The sequence below is a fragment of the Mchenga conophoros genome, linkage group LG14 (genome assembly GCF_057382185.1).
Source record: "Mchenga conophoros isolate Kocher_MC1m ecotype Shallow Benthic linkage group LG14, M_conophoros_male_GT1.1, whole genome shotgun sequence".
NCBI classification, from domain to species: Eukaryota; Metazoa; Chordata; class Actinopteri; order Cichliformes; family Cichlidae; genus Mchenga; species Mchenga conophoros.
This window is the reverse complement of record NC_140539.1, coordinates 32,698,586-32,726,316: the sequence shown is the minus strand read 5'-3', so window position 1 is coordinate 32,726,316 and position 27,731 is coordinate 32,698,586. Positions and strand designations below refer to the sequence as shown.

Sequence of the window (27,731 nt, the reverse complement as noted above, 5' to 3'; positions counted from 1 at the left end):
CACAATCTTCCCAGGAGCGGACATCCTATCAAATTTACAATCAGACAATGTAATGCTCCAAGAATTTCCAAAATACTTAAGAGCTACATCTCAGCATCCGTAAGGCTGAGTCATCATGGTAATGTTCATGACGCCACGTTTTGAAAATGCCTGAATAAGTATGGCTTGTTTGCAAGGGTTACAAGGAGAAAGCTTTGCAACGTTGCATCTGAACAAACCACAACACTTTTGGAACGATGGAACAACCAAAGCAGAGATGTGTGGCCATAATGCACAGCACCATGTTTTCAGAACAAACAAATTTTAGGCACAGTAGTGGATGGGGTAACGATTTGGTCCCCCTAGTGAACCTAGGCATGGTGCAGTCATCGAGTCGACCATGAAATAGTCTAAGTATTCTTGAGTCAAATGTGAGGCCATCCCTCCGACATCTAAAGCTTGGCCGAAATTGGGTCAGACCTCAACCCGACTTTAGCGCTGCACCGAGTTCTCAGGAGAGCTGGGCATAAACAAATGCCTGCAAACCTCAATGAACTGAAGTAATGTTGTGAAGAAGAGTGGTCCAAAATCCCCCCACAGTGATTTGAGAAACCGGTAAAGCGTCTAAAAGCATCTGGATATTGGGGTGTACGTTGTTTTTCGTGGGACTGTAAAGAGTTGCATGAAGACTCTCTTATATGAATATATATTGACGAATGACAAATATGACACATCCTTTACACATAAGTACATTTATTTAGGTTTTAATACATTAATATTGAACATGTTACATATTTGTATTGATTGCATATCACACAGCACAATTCCAATTTATTCCTGTATACCTGCTCAAGGTAAATGTAACAGATTTTCATTTAAAATATGTAATAGGAACTCTTCCTCTTGTTACGAGGAGCCCTTAGTTATTAAATATACAAGTGAAAGTGCAATATCTGAATTGGTCCAGGATCTGCATTTTGAGCAGGACTTCTCTAATGAATAAATATTGTGTGTTTCATTTTAAAAATGCGATAAATCTTTGACATTTTTTTTCATTAATTTGCTTTTTGATGCCATTTTCTAAAAACTGTAGCTGAATACAATAAAAACAACATTGTCAGTTTACAAAAGCTTAACATATCAATCACTGCATTTTCTATTTTCTAAATAAACTTCATTTTTTTCCCCATAGACTATCTGAAACATAGAGTCTTGACAACACCATAACATCTCACAGCACTATGTTACAATAAAATATCTCTGTTAAAAGTTCAAAGAAAAGGAAAATAGAACAATAGCAACATAAAATTAAAGAATACAATGCATAGATTAAATCATTTAAAAATGTAAAGATATAATTTACTTAGTACAACTCTTTAACTTTTAGAGTGAACCTATGTGGATTCATTACAGTTTATCCTGACTTGAGTGACCGGCACAAATATATATATGTTTATATATATATATATATATATATATAGTTCTGAACATATAACATGATAAAAATGCTAAATATATCACTTTGACTTCAAAGGCAAATTTGGCTATAGTACATTATGGCATGTTTGGATAAGAAAAGGCAACACCTGGCAATAAAGCCCAAAAGCAGCTTCTATATTGGCTCCTCTGCCTTTTGAAATGTTAAGCATTTAATTTGACTCTACATAAACTTGCTTACTCCCTGGCTTCAAAAAAGAAAAGAAAAAAATCTACGTCACTGGAGTCGGATCATTTGCTGGTTTGGAGTTTGCAGGTTTTCATTTCAACCAGAGAAAACTTTAAACTAATTCAAGAACCTTCACTTGTGGCTGAAGGTAAATTCATTAGCGACACAGGATCGCCTGCTGCTGTGTGCGGTTTCTCCATCATAACATCAAGACTAATGTAAATAGGTGACTTTCAGTTTTTGCCTTTGTCTCTCTGCCACCTAACCAGTCAATTTTATGAGAACCAATTATGTTTACAGATATAATCTTGAGTATTACTTTTGATTCTGCTTAATAAAAGTCAACGACGGGCTGAAAAGTTTGTCGCTAGAACAGCAACGACTGGGAAACGACCGTTTGAAAATGCAAATATACAAGCTGAGATAAAGAATCAGACACGTAACACTTAGTGGCAGTTTGCTTGGAAAACGAACAATAATTTAAAACAGACCTGTTACGGAAATGATAATTTGCGCTATCAAGTCACGTGATACCATAATATCAAATGTTTAGAAGGACACGATGATATGTAGAGGTAGGAGGGGCAGTGAAAGCAGTAAGGCTGTTCCTACTGACAGCATGAGAGGGCTCTTTTGGACGCTGTGCTATCTAAATCAGTCACAGTAACCTTTTAAGACACAGAAGAAAATACAAAAAAGTTGTGAAACTGAGCAGGGCACAGGCTGGTTACTGGCGGCATCTTCTGCAGGTGTTATGCAGCCTTGGTGTGAAAACAACAGTAGCGCTGAGAATATCTTTTATCCAAACCGTCTTGACCTCGTAACATTCACAGCGCCGAAAAGTGTTCAGGAAACCATAACAATAACAATTTACAGTCACTTATTTCTTCCCGACTTCTAAAGAAAAGTCAAAGTAGGAAACTGACAAGAAAGAGTTCACCGTTCTTCAAGACTGCTGGATTTGAGTATCGTATGGACCGTAGACATTTACAATATAAAACCCTTCAAGCCTGCAGTCTAAATTTACTTTGTTAGGCACAATAAATAGGCCCCTGTGGTATTAAGGTTCAGAGTGACGAATGACCCAGAACAATTCTCATGTCTGAGTGCAGGTTATGCACCAGCATAAATCTCTATTAACCACAAATAATTTATGCTGAATCTAGTAAACATCTAACGGCATCATTTTTAATAGACATTCTTAATGTATTTACAAGAAATCAAAACGCGTGTTTTCATTTTACAGCCCGATTGATCTCAAGCGCAGATCTGTCCACTTAGCACGGTTGAAAAGAGTCTGATCCAGTTTTCTCTGTGGGGCTCATTTCTGCTGCCTCGATTTTTGCTTCCATTCTGTAAACACTATTTACAATTGTGAAAAATACATGACAAGAAATGATTTCACAAACTGTATGATTACAATATCTACATTCAAGAAGTAAGTTTTTATGTAACATCACTCAAGGATCCGTTGAGAAAGATCTCTCTTTTTTTTTCTTGTTTTAAATCATGTCTGTCAACATAACCCATTCGCCAGATTACCTTCTTTGATTTCTCCGCAGCAGTAATCGATCACCATTACAAAAATCTTGATTGATGTGACACAGTAAACAGCTTGGTGTGAGTTTAACTTCTTAAACAGACTGCTCTGCTGCTGCTTCTGCAGATGACCATGATGAGATGGTACTGTAGTTGGCAGTATTGTCTGCAAAGATTACAACTACTGTATAGTAAACCAGAGACGTGTGTTTCAGTTTGGCTCATATGTTAAGGCAAAACGTTTGGCACTTAGTTTGCACTGACTTATTTCAGAAAATAATCCTGACGTCACCTTCAAGAACTCTGGTGGTCATTTGTCCTCAGCAGATCAGGACCGGTCAAGTCTGCTGCAGTGATCTGAGAAGTATTTTTTGAAACAGAAATGATGGTGGAACAGTGACTGCAGGTTATGTCCAGATGAGGAATGTATCTTCAGATACATTTTTAGTCCGATGTCAGTTCTGATTGTGACCATGTCAGCAACGGGAATTTAAGTAGAAAGAACTTTTTTGTGAATCACAGTCTCTAACCTGATACCCAGCTATGCGTGGTGGTCTTCACCCCATGTGGGAAACCTTGTTGGGTCACCACTGGCTCAAAGTTGAAGTCCAATGAGTCCCCGTCCATTAGAGTGTCATGGAGGACTGTCTCCATGTCAAACTCAAACTTCTCAATGGACATATCATCCAGGTCACTGGGCAGTTTTTCTTGATGCGAGGGTGCTGACAATCCCGGTCGACCGTATCTGTTGGTGTTAAGAGGACAGAAGCCGCCGGGCATGCCTCCCCCGCCGAGGTGGGCAGAGAGGTCATAAGGCATCTGCATCTGGCTTTTGGCTGTCGGTAAACGTGCGGCGCCCCCGCTGTAGTTCAAGGTCATGAGCAAACGGCCATTCATAGCCGATGATGTGGCTGAGGCTGGGCTGTGCACATTGTGGGGATGAGTGTGAGGGAGACCATGTGGATGACTGCTTCCTCCTCCCATGAGTTTGGCCGCATGCTGGCTGCTGTTGTATGGTGGCAGCATACAGCCTCCGCTGGACTGAGACACAACAGTGTCCACTGATGGCATTAGCTCCCCGTGCTGGTCCGTATCTGATGTCAACAGTTCCTTCAGAAGCCCTGCGGTGCTGCAGTACTGGCTCATACTGGGCCCGAAGCTGGATTTATTCTCTGACAGTGTCTGCAGTGGCATAGATGACAGGCTGTTCATTCCTGCTTGGCCATACACACACTTGTGGTATTCCTGCTGAGACTGGGAAGCCATGCTGGGCGAGCTGTAAGAGGGGTACCCAGGGCTCGGCTGCATCATTGGAGAAGGGGAGGACTGGGAGGAGCCAGGGGTTGTCGCCCCTCCTCCAACCTGAGAGTTATTTGGAGAAAGCAAGTTCAGGTTGTCCAGGAGGTTCTCCATGACATTCTCAGAACTGTGTCCCAGAGAGCCTGTCATCTCTGTGAGACTGGGCAGCGTGCCTGTCATCTTGGCCCCGGGGGCTCCGGGGTAGCCCATATGCACGTCTGCCTCTCCAAGGTCATCCTCAGGCACAAAGGGCGAGAGGCGACCGCTAAGAGTGCTGGCGTTGGAGCTGGTCCGAGGCCTGAAGCTGTTCCATGCCTCATAGTCATCATTGCTGTGGGAGTTGGGGCTGCCAGGCCACTTGGAGTAGGAGCCTGGGCTGTCTGCACCTCCATCAGGGCCGCCCTGCAGGGACAGCTGAGGGGAGACAGGAAGACTGTCAGTGAACCAGTAATATTATGCATGCCAGAGACGTCAGTTTAAGTTTGTAAGTGAGGCAGAAACCATTGAACACAGGGCTGACTATTACTAAGCTGTCAGTGTCCATATATTGTAATATAAGAACAAAGTTAAAGACATGAAGAATGTGACTTTACTTTTCAATCAATAGCATATTTTTCATGTTAATCAGCTTCAATTAACCTTTATTTAAACTATGGCAGATTAACACATTATCTCAAGGTACTGTACACATTGCATACACAGTGAGTAAACAAGTATTGAAAAAAAATCAGTAAAATCAGTATGTAAATCAATAAAGAATTCTTTCTGACCTCGCAAGCATGAGTTACCTTTTTCTTTGCTGCTCTTCCTCTGCTCTTGGTGAACTTGCTGTTGTTGTCCATGGAGGCTGCCCTGCGTCGCGGGGACTTGCCGCTCTTCCCGCCCTCCGGGTTTAGCATCCACCATGAGCTCTTGCCCGTCCCCTCATTCTGCACTCGAATAAAGCGGCTGTGGAGGGACAGGTTGTGTCTGATGGAGTTCTGGAGCAGAGGGAGAAAGAGAAAAGCTGGGTGAGCAGCGGACAAACAGAGGGTTTTAAGCATGCCCTTTTCCGACAACACCTCAGATCTGATTCATCATACAAGTGCAAATCCATCTGTACAGGTGGTCCTTTGTAAAAACACGCTCACCTTTACAGCCGACTTACAAGGAGAAAGCGGAGATTTTAATGTCACTCAACAATCTAATGCCGCTCGCTATTCAAAAAACACATGTGCACAAGCAAACAGACAATAGATGTCAGTAAGTTTACTCCATGAGCAATATCCTAAACAGAGCGGGGATTAAACTGCAGACACTCTTTTCTCCAAATTCACTGTAGGTGCGGGCTTTCCCTCACAAAAACAGAAGGGCCTATTGTAAAACGCTATTATACCACATTCCTCCTAACTATGTGTCTTGTTTAAACCAGTTCAAAATCAAAGGGAGGAAATAGACTAATCTTTCCTCCTTACAGACACACTTATGCTGCGCTCTAACGTTGCTTAGTGACACCACCAGTGGAAAAACTAATTTTTGTGCAGGAAGCTAGTGAAGCGTTGTTAAAACAGAGCAAACAAAAGAGCGAGAATATTGAACAAATGTCTGCTAAGCACAGCGCAGAGAGTAAGACAGCACGTCGCCCCTGCTTTATTGGAAGTTGGAAGTGCACTGGGACGCTTGGCTCTTCAACATCACAGAGTTAATTTGCTGTTCAGCCCGTAATGATTTTAAAACTCTACATCAGCCTAAGCTGTCACTGAAGTGACCATTTAACCTCAGATGATAATTTATAGTCTCTAGGCTCTGCATCATTTTCTGTCCAGGTCTTAACATGAAGTAATGAGCCTTGTCCAGACATTACTGTGCATGCGTAAAGCTTGTTGTTTTGGAAGAAAAGCTAAAACTCCCGGCACACACACACAGCTTAGCATGCATGGTGTCTAACGTCATCAAGGCTGTTCCTGCTGTGAGTCACCGCTTCACATCTGGTTCACAGTCTGCCCTCTGCTCTGCCTTCACCTCCGCTTCTCCTCATTTCTACCATCCCTTTGGAGTCTGGACACTAAAATCTACAACCAGTATAATCTATTACACAGTTTTTATTGCTAGTGATTTTTATTTCTTTAAAATAAGAGATACAGGACTTTCTCAGCATTGAAATTTATCTGTTGGAGAAATACTGAAAAAGTGCACATGTGATTTCATAGCATTTAGTTTACAATGATATGAAACAAACAAACAAACAAACGACTCATATTGTTGCTTTTCTGTAATTAAAGTGCACTACAGATCTGACTGGTAACCCTTGGAGGAACTCGGGGTCTAAATTAAGTTCTGGCTAATATTTTAAAAGTATTCCAGTTATTAAAGATCTCTGGGGTGATGACTGCAGGACTAAATATTAATACAGTCTAGAGGATTTGCAGTATTTCAGTCTTCTCATTGTCAATCTACACAGTTGCTTATTTTAGGTTTATCATTTCATGCATTTTCCTCTGCTTTGCCACTATTACTGGTTTCTTTCAGCAGACTATCACTATCAATGATCCCTGTTGCAAAGCAGCATGTAGTACCTGCTTACTATTGTTTCAGTGGTACCTGTCCTTTGCTTTCTACAGCCTCAGCATCACCTATTGGATTGCAATTGAGCATAGTCACATGTAAAAATGATAAGTGTAAGCATGTGACACTTTTTCAAGTGTCAGCCGGCTAATTTGACCAATTTTCATGTATATTTAGACAGTGCAGGAAACACACAATAGTCTTTATCTGTTGTTAAAAGGTTCAAAGACTAAAGGTTTTTGGTCATTTTGGCGAAAGCTGAGATGCTTGCAAGACTGAAACAAAAAGAATGATCAAACGCTGAGATGGTAATATGGGTCAACCTCTGAAGCCCAGACTGAGTTCATCCTCATGAAATTGCAAAGTCATAATTTGATTATTTTCTCAAACCGTTAGAGCCATAAAATACATTAGTCGCAGGACAAGTATGATTCCCCCATCACAGCTGGACTCGCTTCATTATGAAGTGATTCTTTTTTAAATAACATAAATGTTGCTGGATATGTTAATTGGAAAACAGATAACTTCAGAAAAAACACGCCATATTTTATTTCCCTGTCCTTTATTTTCCTTCAACATCTTCTGTTCCGTGTCGTACTTTTCCCTCTTTCCCCTCCTCACTGGAGGACTTGAGCCTGTAGGGCACATGAGGGCCTGCATGAACACTGGTGCTTCACAATAAATGTAATTACCTCTGAATCAAATGACCCAACTGCTTCAGCCAATAGTTGTGGTTTAGTTTGCACGATCTGAGGTACGTGACAGCCCTTCCGTGATTCTCCAAGTAAATGCTTTTCTCCCCCTCCTCCCCCTCCTGCACATCGGTAGCTATGACAAAACTCAAGGAGTAATGTCTGGTCATGAGCCTCTCTTTCCCATGACTGCGACGAGTGCTGCTGATTTCAGCTCTGCTGGGACAAGGAATGAACGCAATGTGTGCATCGACGCCGGGATGTCCTGTTGCAGCCCTATATCATCCCGGTGACAGAAAGTAGAAAGTCACAGCTAAAGTCTCTTACTTTAGTGACCCAGGTTTCTGCTTTGTCAAATGTCACGGTTAGAACGCGGGGTGTAATAATCCAAAACATTTTAAAACCCAGTTTAAAAATATTGATGCAAGGCAGGGAGTACCAGCAAAGGGTCATAAAAGCTGCTCTGATGGGAAATGCCAGAACTCGGCAGAACTTGGTGTGCCGTGTGGGGAGTGTGGCTGAGTGCGTCTGGTGGGGCCAGTGGAAAAGCCTCGTCTCACACTGTGTTTGTGTGTGTGCGCGAGTGTGTGTGCGAGAGAGTGCCAGCTCATGTTTTTAGTGGAATGGCAGTAGGACAAACAGCAGCACAGTATGGTTTTGATTTTGTAGCTCACTCCGCTGCAACCAGTGATATATTGGTTTTAAACACACGCTATTGGGAACAAACAGACACGCACACAGTGATCCACTAAGACAGAAATGCAGATGTACAAATGGAAATCCCTTTGCTCTCATAATTATGAAGCCTTTCTTCTTTAAGACCAGGCAAGTATTATTTCTTTCTTGTTAATATCTTTTTAATTAAAAGTATGCGTTTTTTTTAGGTGTGTGTGTCCATGTGTGTGTGTAGGGGAGGGGTGGCTGTGGGGTCCTCTGACTGAATGCGACACTGGTTTATCTCTGGCTGCAGTACACAGGAATCTAAACATTCCAGCTAATCACTGTGTGCAAAGTTCAATTGTAATCACAGCCAACTTGTTAGTATCTCTTAGGAAACAGTAAAGGCAGGATTCCCAGCCAGGCAGCCATCACAATCAACATTCCTCAGCAAGGTTACAAAACCCATAATTTCGCAGAAGTGAACTCTTGATTACTGTCGCTGGAGGACGGTCCTATCTTATGTTGCATGAAAATTTGACAATAACACTTTGTCATTTCAAAAGCAGAACATTCCGTTTCTTGCCACACACACACAAAAAACCCCACCATCTGCACTTACAATGCTAACACATTAACATGTGCTTGAAATTAATATACAGTTAACAAGAGCGGAAATCTTCTTTGCAGTGAGTAATCATAATAAATGTTGACTGAAATACACATGCGCGCACACACTGTAGCCTTCTCTCCGTTGTTCCCGAGCTCGCCGTGAGGAGCACCACCTCCATTCACGGTCAACACTGCACAGCTGTACTGGCAAAACACAAGGAAGTGACCACATGAAAGAGGACTGTGACAGGAAGCAGAGCTGACTTCCTGTCTCACAGGAAACATGGCGGTCAGTAAGCAGAGAAAAAGGCATGGAATGTGAAGTCGTGAGCCAAGTGGACACCGCAAAAATCGCCTCCCCGAAACCCGCTGCCAAAAGAGTTTATGTTTGACAACAGGCGATAATCCCTGATGTCTGATGTCACACCACAGTCATTAAACGAAAGCAAAGTTCACGTTGTCGTGTGACTGCTGAAACAGAATTACATGACTGAATACGTCACGACTCGGCAAGAGGCTGCAGCGTGGCTGTCTGGGCGGTTTGAGTCCAGGAGAATGTGTTTTGAATGTAGGCTGTTGAGAAATGCAGAAAGAGGAGCTGTGTGACAGAGTGGGCTTGGATCAGTAAAGAACAAACTGTGCTGATTTAAAAACTCCTTCTCTGGCAGCACTACTGAAAGGCCACACTGTTCGGTACATCACCCTCCCTTTGCTTCTGTCCTCAATGTCCTCTTCCTCTCGCCTTGTCTGCTCTTTCCTACTCCTTTCATCTCTTCTTTTCCAGTATTCTCTCCCCTCTTTATCTTGTTTCCATTTCTGCTCTTTTGTTGCCTACCTATCCTATTCTCAGCCTGCTTGCTTACCTCTCCTTCTACTTGCAAACTGCAGCCAAATACCTGCAAAAATCTAGACACTGTGCCACACAGGTGTTTCCGATTGACCAATGTGCTGGAAGCTCTCCGAGTCGTTCAAATGTCAACTTGTCTAATGAAAAAATCCCCAGAAGAGCGCAACACCACCTACATGCAGTGCTGCTTTGAATAATGTAAACCCGCAAGTGAAACCTCAGCTGCAAAGGCCATATAGCTACACGTATAAAGTGCAACATTGCTCCCACCTCACTGACTGAAAGCGTGCAGCATCTATGATCTCACACGCAGCAGCTATAGCTTCACACACATTTACCAGAGATACGGAACACATGAAAGTGAAAATGTGGTTTCCATGCACTATTTCCACTGAACTCATTAGAGAAACGGTGCTGTCCTTACCGTGCATTTTCACCTTTTGTTACGCAATTTTCAGCCTTAAGAGGAGCTCTTCACTGTAACTACCTATTGTATGTGTAATGTCTGCACCTGTGCGTGAGACGACAACCTATAGAGTATGCGCACAATTTCAAACCACCAAGATAAGTAGCCCTAAAAGCTGCAGCTGGGTCACGTCTGGAGCCTTGTGCTGAGTCTGGCAAAGGGCGAGAAATATGGTCAAGACAGAAAATGTGTAAACCAGCTATTAGCCTAACACCAGCTTAGCATGTCTGCCCGCTTAACAACAGGATGGGGTTGAGAACACAGCTCTAGGTGAGGTGATGGGTCAACAAACCGAATGAACTCTCGCTTGCTGTGATGAAGTCATCTAAATATATACTTGCGATAACTTTCTCCACTCTGTGTCAGACACACTTAGCACTCTTTCGTCCAGAGTCTGACTCATTTGTTTTGTTTTTTTGTTTTGTTTCTGGGTTTTCTTGTTTTGGTTTTGTCTTTGAATGGGTGGGGTGGCATCTAATACCTGGGGAGATTTCTACTCTAGTTGTAACTGATCAGTGTTTCCTTATGTGCATATAAAAGCCACATTCCCTACAAAAGGCTTTTCCAAAAGTATCTCAAATATTGTCACAAATTTCCAAACAATGCAAGGATTTTTCATCTTCATAATCACTTTTTTTAACTGTTAAAATATCAGAAAATAAATTACTAAGGTTATATTTTGTCCCATCTAGTATTATGCAATTAAGTGATCTTGATCATTATCATTGAAAAATACTTTTAAGTGTTTAAAAACTGGGTTGCTATAGCTCACTTCGCTGAGCAGGAGGCCTGTGAACGGAGGACTAGACTTTTCACTGCAGGGGCCAATCATCAAACCGATAAATGCTCGTTTTGGGTTGCTTAACCTTATCCTCACAGTCAAAGTAGAGCATGGAGACGGAACAAAGTGAAAATGGAGAGTCAGACATCAGTATCTGTGGTAAAGAGTGGTCTCGCAGCATCTGGAAATAGTTTCAATTTCTAAAACTATAAACACTAGAGCAATATCTGCCGCAAGATAATTTTTCCCACCATTCCAAAGGGGGATGTTACCATCCCATGAGTACAAGAAAGAAAACCTGCAGTCCCCAAAATGACCCACTTAGCAGCATCGAATGCTTGTGTCTTCCTTTTCAGCCACATCTCTCCTAAGAATTGGGCTCATAGCTCATTATCTATGTCTTTGCATATTATCAAGACATTTAGTTGTATGTAATACTTTGTGGTTGTTTTGGTGCTCTGTTAAGGTGCTGAATAGTTTACACCATTGGATTCATTTAGGATTTAGTTCTAAACCAAGTCAGCTATTACTCCTTGAACCTAAAATTTTGGAGGCTCCTTCTTAAGTCTTCTCGTTTAAGGTCTAACAAACACAGTGAATGAGTTTCATTCCAGCTATTACATGCATATTAAGACCATTCTTTACATCAAGATGATAAAAATATGATAATATTTTTGCCCAAATTGTCAAGCTACTTACAATGAATTTGTTTGTCTCTGTCTTACACACATATACAACAATAAACCAATACAAACTCACATTGCCACATTTGCAGAGCAATCTGACCAGACCGTGATGACTTCATGTATTTGCAGTTTGATATGTTATCTTCAGCACCAATATTGAATTGACCAGTGATAATCACTGACCTATTTACTAAAGTCAATAAAGCGATGATTATAAAAGGCAGTGGAAATAAAAAGCAGGGCACAGGAAATGTAAAGCCTTAGAACTGGGTTCATTATTTATAGCATCTTTTTTAAAAAAGAAAACATATTCTAAGGAAAAGGAAATGATTGTTGCCATTTATTTTGCATAGCAGCAAGTGACACGGCACAACACCTTAGGTCAAACTAGCTAAGGAAAGCACAAACGTGTTACTGTTGCTAACGATATAAAAGGAAATCTATCTTGCCACAATTCAGTTAAAAAAAAAAAAAAAACGAGTCTCAGATTAAAAATGGAAATTGACCCCAGGATAAGGTTCTAGCTAGAAATAGCTTCTTTTTTGCCCTCTCCCAACATCCTACCCCCTTCCTAGTCTTCTATTCCTCCCTTGTCCTTTTCACTTGCTCCCCAGGGACATCATGCATGCATGCTACTTGCCACAGCTGATCGCAGACTCATGTTGCAGCAAGAACAGTCCCTTGCTCACCCGTTGACGTCAACTTTCAATAAATCAATTTGGCAAAGAGAGCTGAGTGAGAAGGCCAATAGACAGAGCACTCAGTGTGCAGCTCCTCAAATTCACTTTAGAGTTCTATGAGTCCAAGTAGCACTCTATGTCTTCCAGGAAAGTACCTCTTCAAAATGGTCATTGTCAGATGCTGACTTATATGAATGTCGTAAAGTGGAGAAGGAAAGGCAGAAAACGCGAGTCACGCAGGAGAAAATCTGTCTGCAAATGTATTTACTGACGCCTTTTGGCAGGATCGCCTTTTCTCAATCCTTTGCGAGCAATCTTAATGCAACCACCCCCCTTCGTCCAGACACACACACACACACACACACACACACACACACGCACATATACAGAGCTTGGAAGCCCGAGTGGATGGTGATTGGTTAAGTTGAAGGTTGATCGATCTCAGACGCTGCAGACAAATGATAAATAGTCTGTGAGTGGTTTTGTGCATAGAGGCAGAAACTGCAAAGCTACTGACACTCGAGGATCTTTCATCACCGTCCGATAGTGTGAGACAAGTGGCGAGTGAGATGAGTGGCAGAGTGGCTATTAGTGAACTTCCTGCTGCATTGTATCCGCACAGGAAGCGCTGGCCAGTCCTGATACTGATTCTTCTGGTTTATATGCAAAACACCGCAAAATGAGACCCTGGTAGGTACAAAAGCAATGGACCAGCTGGAGAAAACAGTGGGTTCAAGAGCCACAACTTCCTAATCACAACTTTCCCGTCTGACTGCACAAAACAAGAGGAAAAAGGAAAGAGTGGAGCCTTATCCAGGTAGGCTTTTCCAACAGGATCACAATGGTGGATAAAACTCTTACTGCACATTTAAGAAGCAGTTCCCCACTTAGGATTTGCTCTCATTAAGGAGCCAAACACACATAGCTTGGTGAGAGAATAACATATCATCTATCATTTCCTCTACTTTGGACAGGCCTCATATTTGGACAAATTACTCCAAAGAAAACTTTGCGGAATATCTGAGTGAGTGACCAAACTTTAAACTATATACTCTAACAATCGAACGAGCACAGTCGAGCATGCATTCTCAATTCCATTATTTCAAAGGATGCAGAAATCCAACATAAATCTTGGCAGCAACACTTGATGGGGGTCTAGGTGACATTTATGGGCATAAGACACTTTGAAAATAATGACGCAGCAAAAAGAGCAATGGCAGCTTTCTGTTTACATGTTGTGCTCTCTCTTGTGCTCGTTAATTTCTTGACTCGGGCTTGTGCAGCATGCTGCTCATGTGTATAGACAGGGACTAGGTTGTGCTGGCTAAGCTTACCATGCTAAAATATGTGCATGTGTTGCTATGTGCAACACAATGCGAGTCTGTAAATGCACAAAGCAGTGTCTGTGGAGCGAGGATATTTTTTGCCTCTGATCGGCACAACTACTGGGCTGGGCTGCTGCCTGCTCTGCATGGATAAAGATGCAGTGTGTGGACCACTGCTGGGTGCCTGTTTGGTGACCTGCCTCCATGGGCCTGGCCCACCACTGGATTGACAGGGGGTGGGGGAAGTGTTTTGGGGGTTATATTTATATGCTTCTTACCCCAGTTCAAACTAGCAAACACAGGGATATCCCAAAGCTATTTTATGGCTTCCAGTGGAAAATCTCAAGTCAGTGACATAGTTGAGAGGATTTCTCATTACCACAGGTCTCCTTAGTGGTGCATAATCAGACTGTAAAGCACTGATACATTTCTAAGATGTCTTTAAGAAAATGGCTGCATACAAATACATTGGACTGGAGTCTCCGCTCAGAAGATTTAGCAATATGTGGAAGGAGAAAAAAAAAAAGCTACATCTGCTAAAATTCAAACATCAGCAGAAAATCTGAGAAAAAAAATGACCGCCCACACTGTCTGAACACTGTCTCTTCTCAAAAGTAACCTTCTGAAGCAGCAGGGAGATTCCTGTTACGCACTAAAAATGTCACCAAAATTAAAGGACATCACTTGGAGGTTAACACTTCAAGAGTGCAAAAGAGAGCATAATGTCAGCACTGTTACTGTGGGAAATCACTGCTACCATCTTAGGCTGAAACTAAAGTCACAGTAGCAGTCTTTTAAACTTTTTCTTAGATCTCTTTCCATCGTCGAGAAAATGTAGTTGCTGTACCGAACACATAGCTGACTACAGTTCGTTAACATGTTTTTAACTGATCACAGTTTAACGGTGAAAAACGCAGGTCCTGATAGCTTTTCTTGTTTTAGCTTTATACACAAAATCTAAAACAAAACAAAACAATATGCACATCAATCAGACTCTGTACATCTGTAATGCACTTACCTGTTTTCTAGTTCTAAAATTGGCGTGATTCACGAGTGACTGTTTTCAGAGAAAGGAAATTGCTAAAAAAAACCTTAAAAGATGCGCTGGAACAGTTATTCTTTTTGTCACAAAGTGGGTTTTAGTGGACTCACTTTAAAAAGGAAATTACAGTGACACATATGAAAAAAAAACATATAAACACATACAGTATGCAAATGGAGCAGGAATGCAAAAACTGTAACGATGCAACTTTAAGAATACACCAAAGCAGCCAAATATTTTCATGGTTATCTTAAAAGTTATTTCCATCTTTTCTGAAAATTAAACCAGAGAGACCACTAAAAGACACACACTGTATACTTTCAATATCAGCATCTTCTTATGCTATATAAAAGCATTGTGAAGACAGCAGAGGTAACCACAGATAGAGTTAAAGAACGAGAGTTTGTGAAGGGCTCTGTTTTCTCATGAGGTATAAAGTGAAACTAGACTGATGTGTCCCACACTGTTAGGTACAGCGAGAGATGGCAAGTATGACATTAAGTCAGCTTAGGCTGGACTCAGTCATGGCGATCATTAAAAAGCTGGCATCGGTACAGGTCAGGGCAAGTCAACATTTATACTGTGTCTATTATTATATTAAGTCTAAACCACAACAAACCATGACATTTAAGTATTTGAAAAGAACATGTAAAAAGTTTGTGTTGAAGGATAATCAGCAATAACACTGACTCACTTCCAAGCACTGAGCAGTGCGGAAGAAAGGAGAAAAATGAAGGAAACGCTGGAAGAGGAAGAAGCCACTGAATCTGGCGTCATTCTCAGTGTTGCTTCCTCTCCTGATGACATCACTATCCGTGTTGCATACCTTGTAGTGCTTTCAAACCACCCACTTCCTGTCAGTCTGAGGCTGAAGTTTGCACCTCTTAAAAAGAAAGGTTAGCAGAGATAAGAGTTTCTAGAAAAAAACATTATTTTTCCATAGTTACGGCAGCCAGCTGACATAATATCATTGCTGCCTTTTATTACTTTAAGTTTATGCAACAATACATTAATCACTTTTTCTGAGAGTCTAATGTTTGCACAAAGCAGATTGTGCAATTCAGACTTTTTAGAGTGATGGGGAAATTAATAACTGCCTAAGACATGTATGCCAAACAATTAGTATTAAAGCGTCAATATTAGTACAGCGCAAAATATCACAAAAGCAGCTCGATGGTGAAAGACGACAAAGGAAGGATTCTCTCTTTTGATTCATAGAGCATCGTAACATTTCCCACCATTTTCCCAATGGCTCCCTCTTTAAAACAACAAAAACGCTTCTGAATTGCTAACAAATGCCGGTGTTGTAAACAAACCATTTTCTTTTCAATGAAAACTTGCTTGTCAATCACATCAACCACAGTATGAATGAATCACTGACAGCAGAATGTGTCGACATGTCATTACACATCAAATTGGCCCGACTTACACGGCAAAATTTCCCAGAATCCAACACAGCAACCCTGAAAGCTGAGCCGCACTAGGAGGCAGCGATGTTACCCACAGACTGCACAGCAATATTCACCTCCACCAAAAAAAAAGCAAAAAACACTGTTTATTTTGAGCAGACGTACGACGTGCTATTTATACAGGCAGTTACAGGAGAAAACGCATTTTGCACCTCTCACATAAGCCAACAATGACAAACTGATATCCTTCTTTGATAGGGTTTGGTTGGTACATTTCAGGTTTTAATCCAGTTCCAGTTAAGGTCAAGTAACCACTGCCCTACCCACTGCACCCATAAGCACTTGATCAGACAAAGGCCTTTCTATACAAAACAGACAAAAGTGCAACAATGTTGCAACACCAATGCAAATCTAAAGGGAACACTCCCAAAGGCAGTTCAGTTATAGGTTTGTGCTCTTTGGCCTTGAAATAACCTATGTTCCTATGACAAAGAAGCGGGAAACCTGCCTTCAGATGTACAGTCATAACAGCACTTCTGATTTTAGTGTAGATTTTAATTTCCACCCATGTCAGCCAGCTGTACAGTTCCAACGAGTGTTCATGTATGTGACAGAAAGCCAAAATGGATGTGTGATGGTGTGATAATACCAGTCCAGCCTGACAGGCACCGTGCATAATCGCTTCAGGGCAGGAATTGCACAACAATGTGGGTCTGGGTAATGCCTGTGGTTTGGGGCCCTCAGCAGTGAGCCTTCCCATTAAAGTGTTGCTCTGTTCACTCCTTGTGTGTCTGTAGCTAGTTCACACTCATATATAAGCTATGAGAAACGGACGGGATGCGAAATTTGCAAGTGTGAAGAAGCACCGTGGGTTTTCACTTCTTATTTCTACGGTGAAATTTTTTTTAATCCATACCACAGTTCCTCTTCTCACACCATAAAACAATGCTGAGGTCTTAATGGTAACCCCACAGAGGATTTTTTTCAATTTTCCTGACTGGTGAGAAGTTGTGAAAAGAAGAGGGAAAAAAAGATCACGTGGTTTTGTCTTGCTACTACCAAACCCATAATCTTAAAAACAAAACATTCTGACTCATCCTAAATGACTGTTTACCTGACAACGACACTGGATGTCAACTTCATATTTTCAACTCTAGCGTAAAGCAACCTGCGTGGGCGCCACTCCTCTGTAAGGCTGAATGAAGCTCTAGTATTTACTGGTATCTTTTGTATATCACTTCTACTTACTCACAGTTACTGGACACTACAATCACTGAGTGATCTCTCTCCTGAATGATCTGGTCCTCAGCCAGAAAAAGAACTGACAAAACAAAACTCTGGCAGGAGTGCTGCGGAGCTCTGTCATGCCAGTGTCTGAGGCGGTGGAAACAGCCGTGTACACATTTGGCATGATTTGTTTGAAATCACGAAATGAAAGGGGCTCTTTATGGGGTTTTCCAGTTTCCTTTCCAGCGAGATAAAGGCTCTGTAAGTAACTTAGCAATAAGTTACCAGTTGTGGTCCTGGCTACGTCACTAACTGAGGACAAAAACATCATTTCCAACCGGTGTAGGTGTAGATTCACATTCAAAAGTTGCACTTACTGTCATAAAATGCATTGAGGAAGGATTATTTTTTCTCAAGTTTTTCAGTAAAATTTCTCATTATAGGCTCATTCCTGGCTGCATAGTTTTTGCCAGACCATCTGGAACATCTTGCCAACCCAAACACTTAAAAATGTTGCTTTTTTTCTGCTTTACAGAGAGCAGCAAACTGTAAAGGCTGTTGGACTGAGACAGACAGACGTGAATGCAGAGAGAAGCTCCACGTAGGATCAATTGTTGATACTCATGTGAGGTTAAAAGGATGTGATGCGATAGAAACAGAATTACTTAACTCCTAAATAAAAACACACGTGCTCCACGTGCAGATTTAAACATCCAAAAATCATTTGACAGCAACGTTGCACCACATTGCTTGTTATTTCAGTCTGGTGACCCCTTAATATCACAAAGTGTTTCTTACTAACAATAAAAGACAACAGAGGGTAATGCTAATGTCGGGTCTCAGAAGAAAACAAATATGGAGCAGGACAGAAGGAAAACATGGCATTGTGAAACAATGTGTGGAACTACTAGTTTCACACTGTTGCTCAATCAAGTTTGAGAGGATGAGCACAGTTACATCACATCATGTGTATCACGCTGCTATACTACGCACAGCCAAAACCACCTCAAGTGGATCTACTTACGTCAACCGAAAAGGACAAACATTTACTGCCTCTTTGAAATGTGATAAATGTCATTCTTTTTCAGGATTAGATATTCTAAACAGCCTTCGGTTTCACCAGTGTCACCTTTGAATCTTGGAGGACAATTTGAATTGACAAAATGGGCAATTAAAGGGTCAAATGACTGATATGTTAACTGATAACAGGTATAATTACTGCTGTCCTAGGCAGAGACGGTTAAAGACTAACAGGTAGCAATCATCAATACTCACAGCTACTTTCTAACACCTCTGGTGCGCCAGCTATGGTGATTCACAACTTCAAAGCACTAAGCGATACAAAAAGTGAAGGGGAGAGGTGGTCGTAAGTGGATACTGGATTAAAATCAGCTGGGGAGAAAAGGAAAGGCAGAGTATCACGCCACAATAAAAAAAGATATAAAAGCCTGCGCTGGAATGTTCCCTGTGTCAGCCTGTCTGTCTGCCATCATGTCTGCGCATCTGCCAGCAGCAGGGCTTTAATTATGAGGCCCAGGTTATGTGCGCACACACAGTAGACTAACGTCCCACATATCTCTAACACAGTGCCTCACAGTTCCGCTGACTAACCAGTGGCACCAGACTTTGGCCTGCGGCTCCCTGATTCCAGTAAATGTCTTGTTATGCAACTCCTAACAAGTATCACCCAGACTGAACTTAGAGCATTCTGGGTCCTCTGCTGTGTTTTCTCTCCCTTTTCTTAATTTTCCCCTAAAGACAGTAAGCAGTTAGCTCCTTGGGGGTTTGCCATGGCAGGGCTCGGGTAGTGGGGTGGGAGATGGAAGTTAGTAACCCTTCAAAACACCAAGTGTGGCCCGCTTTGTGCTGAGGCAGAAAACCAGGAATGGAGAGGCAGGCGGCGCAGTCAGGAAATGGGGAGGAGGGTGAGGAGAGCTCCTTCAGCTCTATGCCTGAGAAACACAGCTGCCCCTCATGTCTTGGGGCAATGCCAAGGTTGGACTCCCTGATTGCCTCAGGGGGGTGAGAAGTGTGTGTGTGTGTGTGTGTGTGTGTGTGTGTGTGTGTGTGTGTGTGTGTGTGTGTGTTTGTTTCCAACCAGCAAACACAGGAGGACTGCTGTTTTATCCAGCTATCTGTCCTACTAATACACATTCAGACCCAGAGAAACAAACCGCCTGTGAATGGTGATAAAGCACCACCAGCTTTCTGCTCACTCAGCTAGAATACCTAAATTCTCAGCTTCTCCCTTTCTTTGAGCCACACTGCTGGTAAATCCATTTTAGATAGCAAGCAGCAATCTGATTCACCTCTGCATCATCTGCAAAAGTTAAGACCATTAAATAAGGGTGCAATGTGACTCTAAATCCTATTACTGATCAATTAAACTTAAAGGCGTTGTATACTGCAAACCAAAAGACATTTCTCAGACCAGTAATCCGTTTCTTTTAAGAAACCAGCTTTGGGTTAAACCATTTTTAGCAATGAGCTGGAGCTCATATTATACTGGAATAAAACACACTCACACACACTAGCAATTTGAGTGCAGAGCAGTTTTTACTACAGTCATATCATGACTGCTGAAACACAAGATAATATCAGATTTCATTCATATCGTTATATCTCATATATTCTACATCACACTGTAGTTCAAGCTCAAGTAATTTTAACTGAAAGGCTCCATAATATACTTGATCTGTTCAGGTGCTTTCAACAGCATTATGTTTCATTTACGTATTCTACTTATGAGATTAAACTAATAATTTAAAGATTAGCCAATACAAGTTTGCAAAGGTATCAGATAATAACTAGAAGTAGAGCTTTCCAAGAGAATTCTTGAATCCTTTGCCGTTGTTTATGTCAACAATTTAAAAGTAGTATAGAGAACCAGGTGTCACTGTTAATGATTCCACGTGTTCCAGAGAGTTTATGGAGGGTTTCTTTTTTGTCTTGATATTTTTGAGGTTCATTTTGTGACAGAATAAGTTTCTCTGATCATAAAAGCAAAAGTGACAATGTTTATTTTGTCAAACTGGCTATTTGAAGTTTCACAATCTACATTATTCTTTACTCTAAACAGGTACATGGGATCCATGACCCTTGATTACTTAACTACTACACAACCTATGTGGTGCTAACCTTGCTTACTGTAAGACTAAGACGGTAAGAGGGATTGGAGTCAACAGGTGCATTTACATGGTAATGACCCTCGTGTCGCTCGCTGTACAATCTGCTCGGACCTACGTGTTTGTCTGCTTCGGCACAGTTTGCTTTGAGACCCGTGGGAGTGTTTACCAGCGTAGGCTGAGGAATTTCAGGTCAAGAGAGCATCGAGCACAGAGAACACCCATGGCCAAACTGATCTGGTAACTGACATCAAAGTGTACCTGAGCCATCCAGCTCCATCAGTGAAAAGCAAATATTTATGCTGTAGTGACGTACTTATAGTAGAGAAATACACAAAAGAACAGACTTTTGGCATATATGCAAGTGTCTGCATACATAATGTTTATAATATTGCCCACCTAATGCATGCATATGTTTGTGTGCATGCAGCAATATGAAATCCTGATTGTTATGCTTATAGTGACTTAAGGAGCATGATTTTTTTAAGTTAGGCAGTCTGTTGGAGAACTGGACATATTAGGAAAAAAAATAAGCAGTTCTGCAGAGAGGTTTGGTGATGCATCATTTGTGCCATCTGTTCGTCTTCCTGTTGGATGGCATCCTGTGCCAGGGCCAATGTCCAGTCCACTCTGAGAGCTTCTCCAAGCTGGTCCCACCTGGCACAACTGTCCTCAAAATTCACACTGTCACAGACGGCCTGAGAAGTGTGGAGGCTGTCATGACTCAGTTCAGACACGACCAACTGTGTAGGATCAGCAGCGCTGAGAATCAAGCTCAGCGTCAAACAATTAAGAGTAGATAGCTCTAATCATAGAGACGTGCTTCAACCAGTTCACTTTAGGGGAGCCACGTTACCTGAAAGATCAGCAACATTGAGGAATAATCTTTAACAGGTTCTGAGACACTGATCCAAAGGTAAATTACAACTAATATTTTAAGGTGTTGAGCAGTCAACGCTTCCTAGAAACAAAGAACTCGGGTTTTGCTTTTGTTGTTGAGATCTATCTACGTCAGAGGCCATGAAAAAGCTTAGTTCACGACTTAGTCAACCAGTGTTTCAACCCACAAGCCGCAGAATATGTTCTTATTCTGAGTGTTTTAATATTATCATGAAACCTCAAAGGATAAAAATCAAAAGTTATTTGGCAGCGCTGTTGTCATCAGACTGACCGGTTGATCGATATGCTCTCATCCAATATAGCCTCTCATTGTTTCGACAATTGCTGGTGTCATTCTCCAAGGATACAAGTGCTACATCAATAGCCATTCAGGATTAATCTATTCTTTTTGGTAGGGGGAGGAACAGGAACAGACTACCTGAGAGAAACAGAATGGTCTGAACACACCTAACTCTAACTTAATCGAGATGGCCACGTCTACTTTACAAATGTTAACAAATGTAACTCAGCACCAAATTATGGCCACGTTTTGTTCAAATGAATGGCCACAAGTTGTGTGGAGACTTTGCAAATAGCTTGCATCTCGCAGCTCAACGACTAATGAGGCATATTACCCAAAGCAGTATCTTAAAAGCTCTGCCTCAAGATTTTATGCAAACTTTCGTGCTTAACACTTAAGTGTTAACATATGAGAACATCAGTGTTTGGTCTCTCGTGTAGTCAGAAAAGAAAAAATGCAATTTAGCACCACTGACACGAGGCCGATTAGAGCTATTCCCTAATAGCTTTTGTGCTGATATAGCTCTATTGTCAAAACTCGTAATTATAGACAGGTGCGCTGGTTGACTCAAGCTTTTTATGGTTATTTATTATTCATTAAAACCAATGGGCAGATTTGTTTTGCCCTGTGATGAATCAGTTGTTTAAAGACTAGGCACAGTTTCAGCTGCAAAGTTGTTCTCTGATTAACTACAGTCCAATATTTAGCTTGAGCGCTTTTGTTTGTATGTCTACAGTCCTTCTGGAATGACATCTGCCACACAATTTACATATTTTCATACTTCCAACAGGTCATTTCACCCATTGGCAGATAATACATAGCAGGACTGAAGATCACAAAGCCTGGTCTCAGAAAAAAGACATTTTGCACATTTTAAAAGGAAACAGTGACAATAAATACCGATTAAGTGGATTAAAAGATGATTCTATGTAAAAAATAAAATTAAAAAAATAAACAAAAAACCCCCCCAAAACGCATGACTCTCAAACGCTATATTTAAACATCATCGTCTTTGGCACAGATACTTTCTCTCTATCCCACCTCATGAGTGTGGTTGCTTTGGAGAGACAATGTGTGATGGCCCCCCTGTGTGGAAGTGAGAGGAGAGCTTTATGAATAACTCTCCTCGCAGCCATGAATGGCACTTTGCTTTCCCACAGTATTACTCAGTTTACACCCCCACCATGGCAGGATAAGCCGTGAGCCCAAGCGGTGGCTGAGCCGCCAGTCACACGCAAAAATGTCACACGCTAAATGGAAGCAATAAAAGTGAGAACGTTGATTTTTTTTGGTTTAGTTTTATTAATGAAGTCACAAGGACGTATTAAGACTGTGTCACTGCAACTCTGCTGCAGTCAGTCACTTGTCATATCCAGTCTCTGCTACGCAACTTCTTAAAGACATTACAATACAGTGCTTTGCTCTAAGAAAAAGGGTGTGTTTTATGGTCACTGGAGTACTAGTACTAATGATGACGCACACATAACCAAGTAAATGGTTATGTGTGCGTTTATTGATAATTTGCAACCTGAGACTTAACATGACTAACACCATGTGGGTGTTTCTGCTTCGAGGTTTCAGCTTACCACACACTGCCTACAGATTCTTGACTTGATTATTTCTTTTAATTTCCATAAAAATGCAGCATTTGGATTTTTGTTTTACAAACAAACTACAGAGTATTAAGGATGACTAGCATCCCTTGCTCATTGGGAAAACATGCTTAAAAGCATGGTAAATACGGAGGAAATCAACAAGCAACCTCTTTCACAAACACACCGACACATTGCACTCAAAAGTTTCATTTGTTGTCTCACCGATAAAAAACACACATTTTATGTTAAAAGCACCTTGCCTACAAATCACAACAAAACCAGAGAGCAGCACAAAGCTGGAACCTTTTAGAGTATGAAGGCATACAAAGAAGAAGTGAAGGGGAAAAATGGCTTCTGGGACAATATCACCACCCTAGCAACACATCTGTCCAGTGCCTGCTTTGTTTACTGGGGGATATTTCACTACACTGGAGGGGTTTTTCCACTCTCATTTAATTTGTCTTCACAGGACTACACTTGACAGCCTAACATGAGTTTGTGTCCTTTCTGCAAACACTAAAGTCAGATGAATGGATGAATACGCGGAAGGCAGTTTATTGTGGTAGTTTTTGGCAAAAGTATGCAGGTCGCGTGTGAATGATTAATTAGGGAAAAATATCTGTCTACAAGTCCGATTCAGTGCAAACCAAAGGGAAAAAAAGAAATTCTCTTTAGCCTTTGTGACTGATCTGAATGTGTCATCTCTCAGCACATGACTCAAACATGGGATCCTGCTGACACGGGAACACAAAAAAACAAAAGCTTTAAATTTCATCGGCAGCCCAGACAGCCTACAACACTACAACAGAGGCCACTGTGTGGCTACAGGCGCAATATGATTTCCTGCTGTGAGAGTAGACTGTCATTAATTTATTGTCAGACACCAATGAAACTATGTGTCTCCAAAGAGAGGTTTACGCCCTTCACTAGTGTTCAGTGGGAGGGCCTGTCACACCACATCAGAAATTTTAAGTCCCCTCTTGCGTAATGTTTGGGACAGTTCCTAGGACACATGAATGCTGGTATCTCCTTACAACACAGATGTATAAATAAAGCTTCATTCAGTGCTCACACACTCTGTTATGGAAAACTGTGATTTAGCCTTAAAAAAAAAGAAAACTGAAAGAGTAGATCTTTCTAAATGATTTTAAGTCACAACTCAAAACATTTTCTGAGGGAAGCATTAATTTGGGGACAAGAAACATTCAGTTTAGTTAGGATATTCATATAAATCATCAAGTCAGATTACTGCCTAAAGTTATGGTGACATAAACGGTCGTTAAGTGGATGGATAACAATGGAAGAGGACATGTGAGCATGAATGGGACTAACACATAGCAGCTACGCAACTCTTTGTGCACGCTTTTTGTCAATCCCGGGGAAAAGTATGCATAGGGAGCAAATCATGTATTAGCATAAGTCTCTGCAGATGATGATAACTCTCGAAATGATGATGGATGATAAAAATAAACAACCCTGACCAAATGCATTATACAGTCACAATAAACCGACTATTGAACACCACAGACAAGCCAGAAATCCCTGGAGGGGTATTACAGTGATACCACAGGAGATAAAAACATAGCATAAAGCACAATGAAGCCCCTGTGAACCCACTGTTAAGTACCCACAGACACACCAAAACTCCCCACTGAATAACATTTTTTATTTTTCCTTTTATACAAGAAGTACCACAAGCAAGTGCTTTATCAGACACACCCGCACGCACGCACACGCACACACACACACACACACACAGTTAAGAATAAGAAAACAAGTAGTTACCTTCCATCCTGCAGAGCTGTTGCTGTCTCCTTTGTCCTTGAAATAAGGCACACTCTTCACCATCCAGTCATAAATCTGAGAGAGAGTTAGTCGGTTCTCGGGAGAACTTTCGATAGCTTTGGTTATGAGGTCTGCATATGACATATTCCCCCATGCGTTTCGCCGGGAGGAGCTGCTCTTCCTCTGGGCAGCGGCAGCAGCGGCGGCCGCGGCCGCTGAGGACGACGAGCCGACCGGGGTGGAGAGCAGAGGCACCTGCTGCTGCTGCTGATGCGGGAGTTGCGGGTTCGGGTGCTGCTGCTGCGGATGCTGCTGATGTTGCTGCTGCTGCTGTGGAGCTTGCTGGTGGACGCAGTTCTCCTGACACTGGAAATCAGTGCACAGGATGATGGGTTTCTGCTCTGTGAAGTCCTCGGTCTCCTCCAGCAAGCTCAGGTTGTTGATGAACTCTGTGTTGTTGGCGGGTTCCTGCTTGACAGATGGGACTGGTGAAGAGGTGTTGGAGTCGCCCGGGTTGATAAACTCCGGCCGGGGCAATGGCCAAGTGCACGACCGGGGCCGCGACAGCGGTTCAAAATCCGGGTCGATTTCCACCAGGTGTGGCTGCTGAGGCGCTTCCGCCATGGTCGAAAGGTGAGTGAGAAAAGTGTTACAATGTCATGTAATTGTGACGAACCTGTCGCTCCTCAAAAGCAGCAACTTCGCCTCGGAGACGTGAGCGAACGCAAGATAAAACTGACCGGGAAAAGAGAGCTCCGCTTGGGCGCAGGAAACAACACTGAAAGTTACATCCCAAGTCGATAAAAAATTAAAAATAAATGTAAAAAAAATCAGCTGATTAAAAGAATGATTCTAAAACGTCTTTCAAGTAAAGTCGAGTACGTGGTCACAGTGTGTTGACCCGCTGGTTTGTTTTTGTCCAGTCCTACAGACGTTCCGTCTGCTCCTCGTAAAGCCTGTTCACTCTGTTGTACATACAGCTTGTGAGGACTTACTGGAAGTATCATTTGACACCGCCCACATTTGACTGACAGCCGAAAAGCACCAATAAACTGCATCGAAAGACTAAATGAAAAAAGTAAACCTGTGGAGAGCAAATGTGGAAGATTTTTTTTTTAAATTTTAACGTAATTTCTACAGAAGAATTATATCCATTGCTTTCCCCTAAATATCCTGTATTTAGGTCAAAACTTAGCAACTCTAAATCATTCATTATTTACGATTAAATAAGAGCAATGGTAACTAAATATTCTGTTAGTATTGAAAGCAGACTACAGACTCTGTAAGAGTAATTGTAGCGTGTGTAGTAACATACAGCCAGAGTCTACACTGGCGCACCATCAGAGCGTCTTTATAACCTGGGGTCATTTTTGGTTCACACTAAAACTGGACGATGCCAATTTTTAAGCACTGAACTGGAAATATCGCGCTCTGCGGGCTGTGTGGCTGCCTGTTGCTCGGGAAACGTGATTAGAGAAATGAATGGATTCCGCCGAGCATCCGCAAGTTTTAGATCCAAAAGTCACACAGTGAGTCAGGAAGCAGACCTCAAAAATCCACGAGGACGGTCACATTAGTTGAACATTACTGAGAATCCGTGGGTAGATTTTACATGTGCTGTGTGTGCAAGCTGTGATAACAAGGAGCAGGGGAATTACTTACCTGATGCATATTCGTATTTTCGCACATATCGCAGCTACTTTTACTTTAAATTCAATATGTGCATATGTTTATTGTACTAGCATATAAATAGTATATAAATGGCTGCACTGATGGCTAAAACAGGGCTATTTTTAATGCTTGTCGGCTGCAGGCGGTACTTTTGTTTGCTCAAGCTCGTCCTAAACTTTACTATTAACCAAAAAAAGATTCCATAATTAATTTGATACTTATGCCTCCCTGGATGACCTGGTAATAAGCTAGATTTGTCACAGAATCTGCGCTGTGTACACATTTTATAGTTTTAATTATCATTTCATGAGCAAAAATGCTAATAAAAGTAAGGTCTTTATAAAATGTTCTCAAATGGTAAAAAGGAAAATACAAACTTGGGGGTTAAAAAAATGAAGTAAATGGACTCGTTCCTTTCATGATCTGTGGCTCTACCACTTTGAGACTGTTTGCTGGAGCAGAAGCTGTCTGGCGTCTTAAGCCAACTGTGGAGTAGGGGGACACCTTGTGGTCTTCATCGGGTATTACAGTCAGACGGGGCATTACTGGCATAAATTCGGAAGTACAAGATGAGTAAATTCGGGGGAGATAATTCCGTCAACATTGCGCAATTATTCGAGTACGTGAGTGGAATGAATACACGATGGATTTACGTTATCACATAAAGTACTCCACTGTACTAGAATCTTGGGATGTCTTCCTCTTAATATCACGACAAAACTTGTAATAGACACGCCGGTCCGCATATTCATACCTCTGTTAAATCTATCGAGACATCATTCACAGATGATGTTACGATGCAGAAAGCTATTTCATTCTAATCAGCGAAATGTCACAAGACTGAGTTAAAAAAAAATAGAGCCTGTTGCCAAATATGACTTTAACTCGGTGATCAGTAGTGTATCATATATCTAATCTATATCG

The 27,731-nt window shown here is 41.6% G+C and overlaps 1 protein-coding gene across 1 annotated transcript; it reads right to left on the bottom strand.

The window, feature by feature from the left end:
* Nucleotides 1–715: 715 nt before the first annotated feature.
* foxo1a (forkhead box O1 a) lies at nt 716–26,139 on the bottom strand. Its single transcript, XM_085244007.1, has 3 exons — nt 25,137–26,139; nt 5,272–5,463; nt 716–4,897 (listed from the first exon to the last, which is right to left on the bottom strand). The coding sequence occupies exons 1-3, from the start codon at nt 25,758–25,760 to the stop codon at nt 3,710–3,712; spliced, it is 2,004 nt and encodes a 667-aa protein (XP_085100133.1). The 5' UTR covers nt 25,761–26,139; the 3' UTR covers nt 716–3,709.
* Between the last annotated feature and the right edge of the window lie 1,592 nt (nt 26,140–27,731).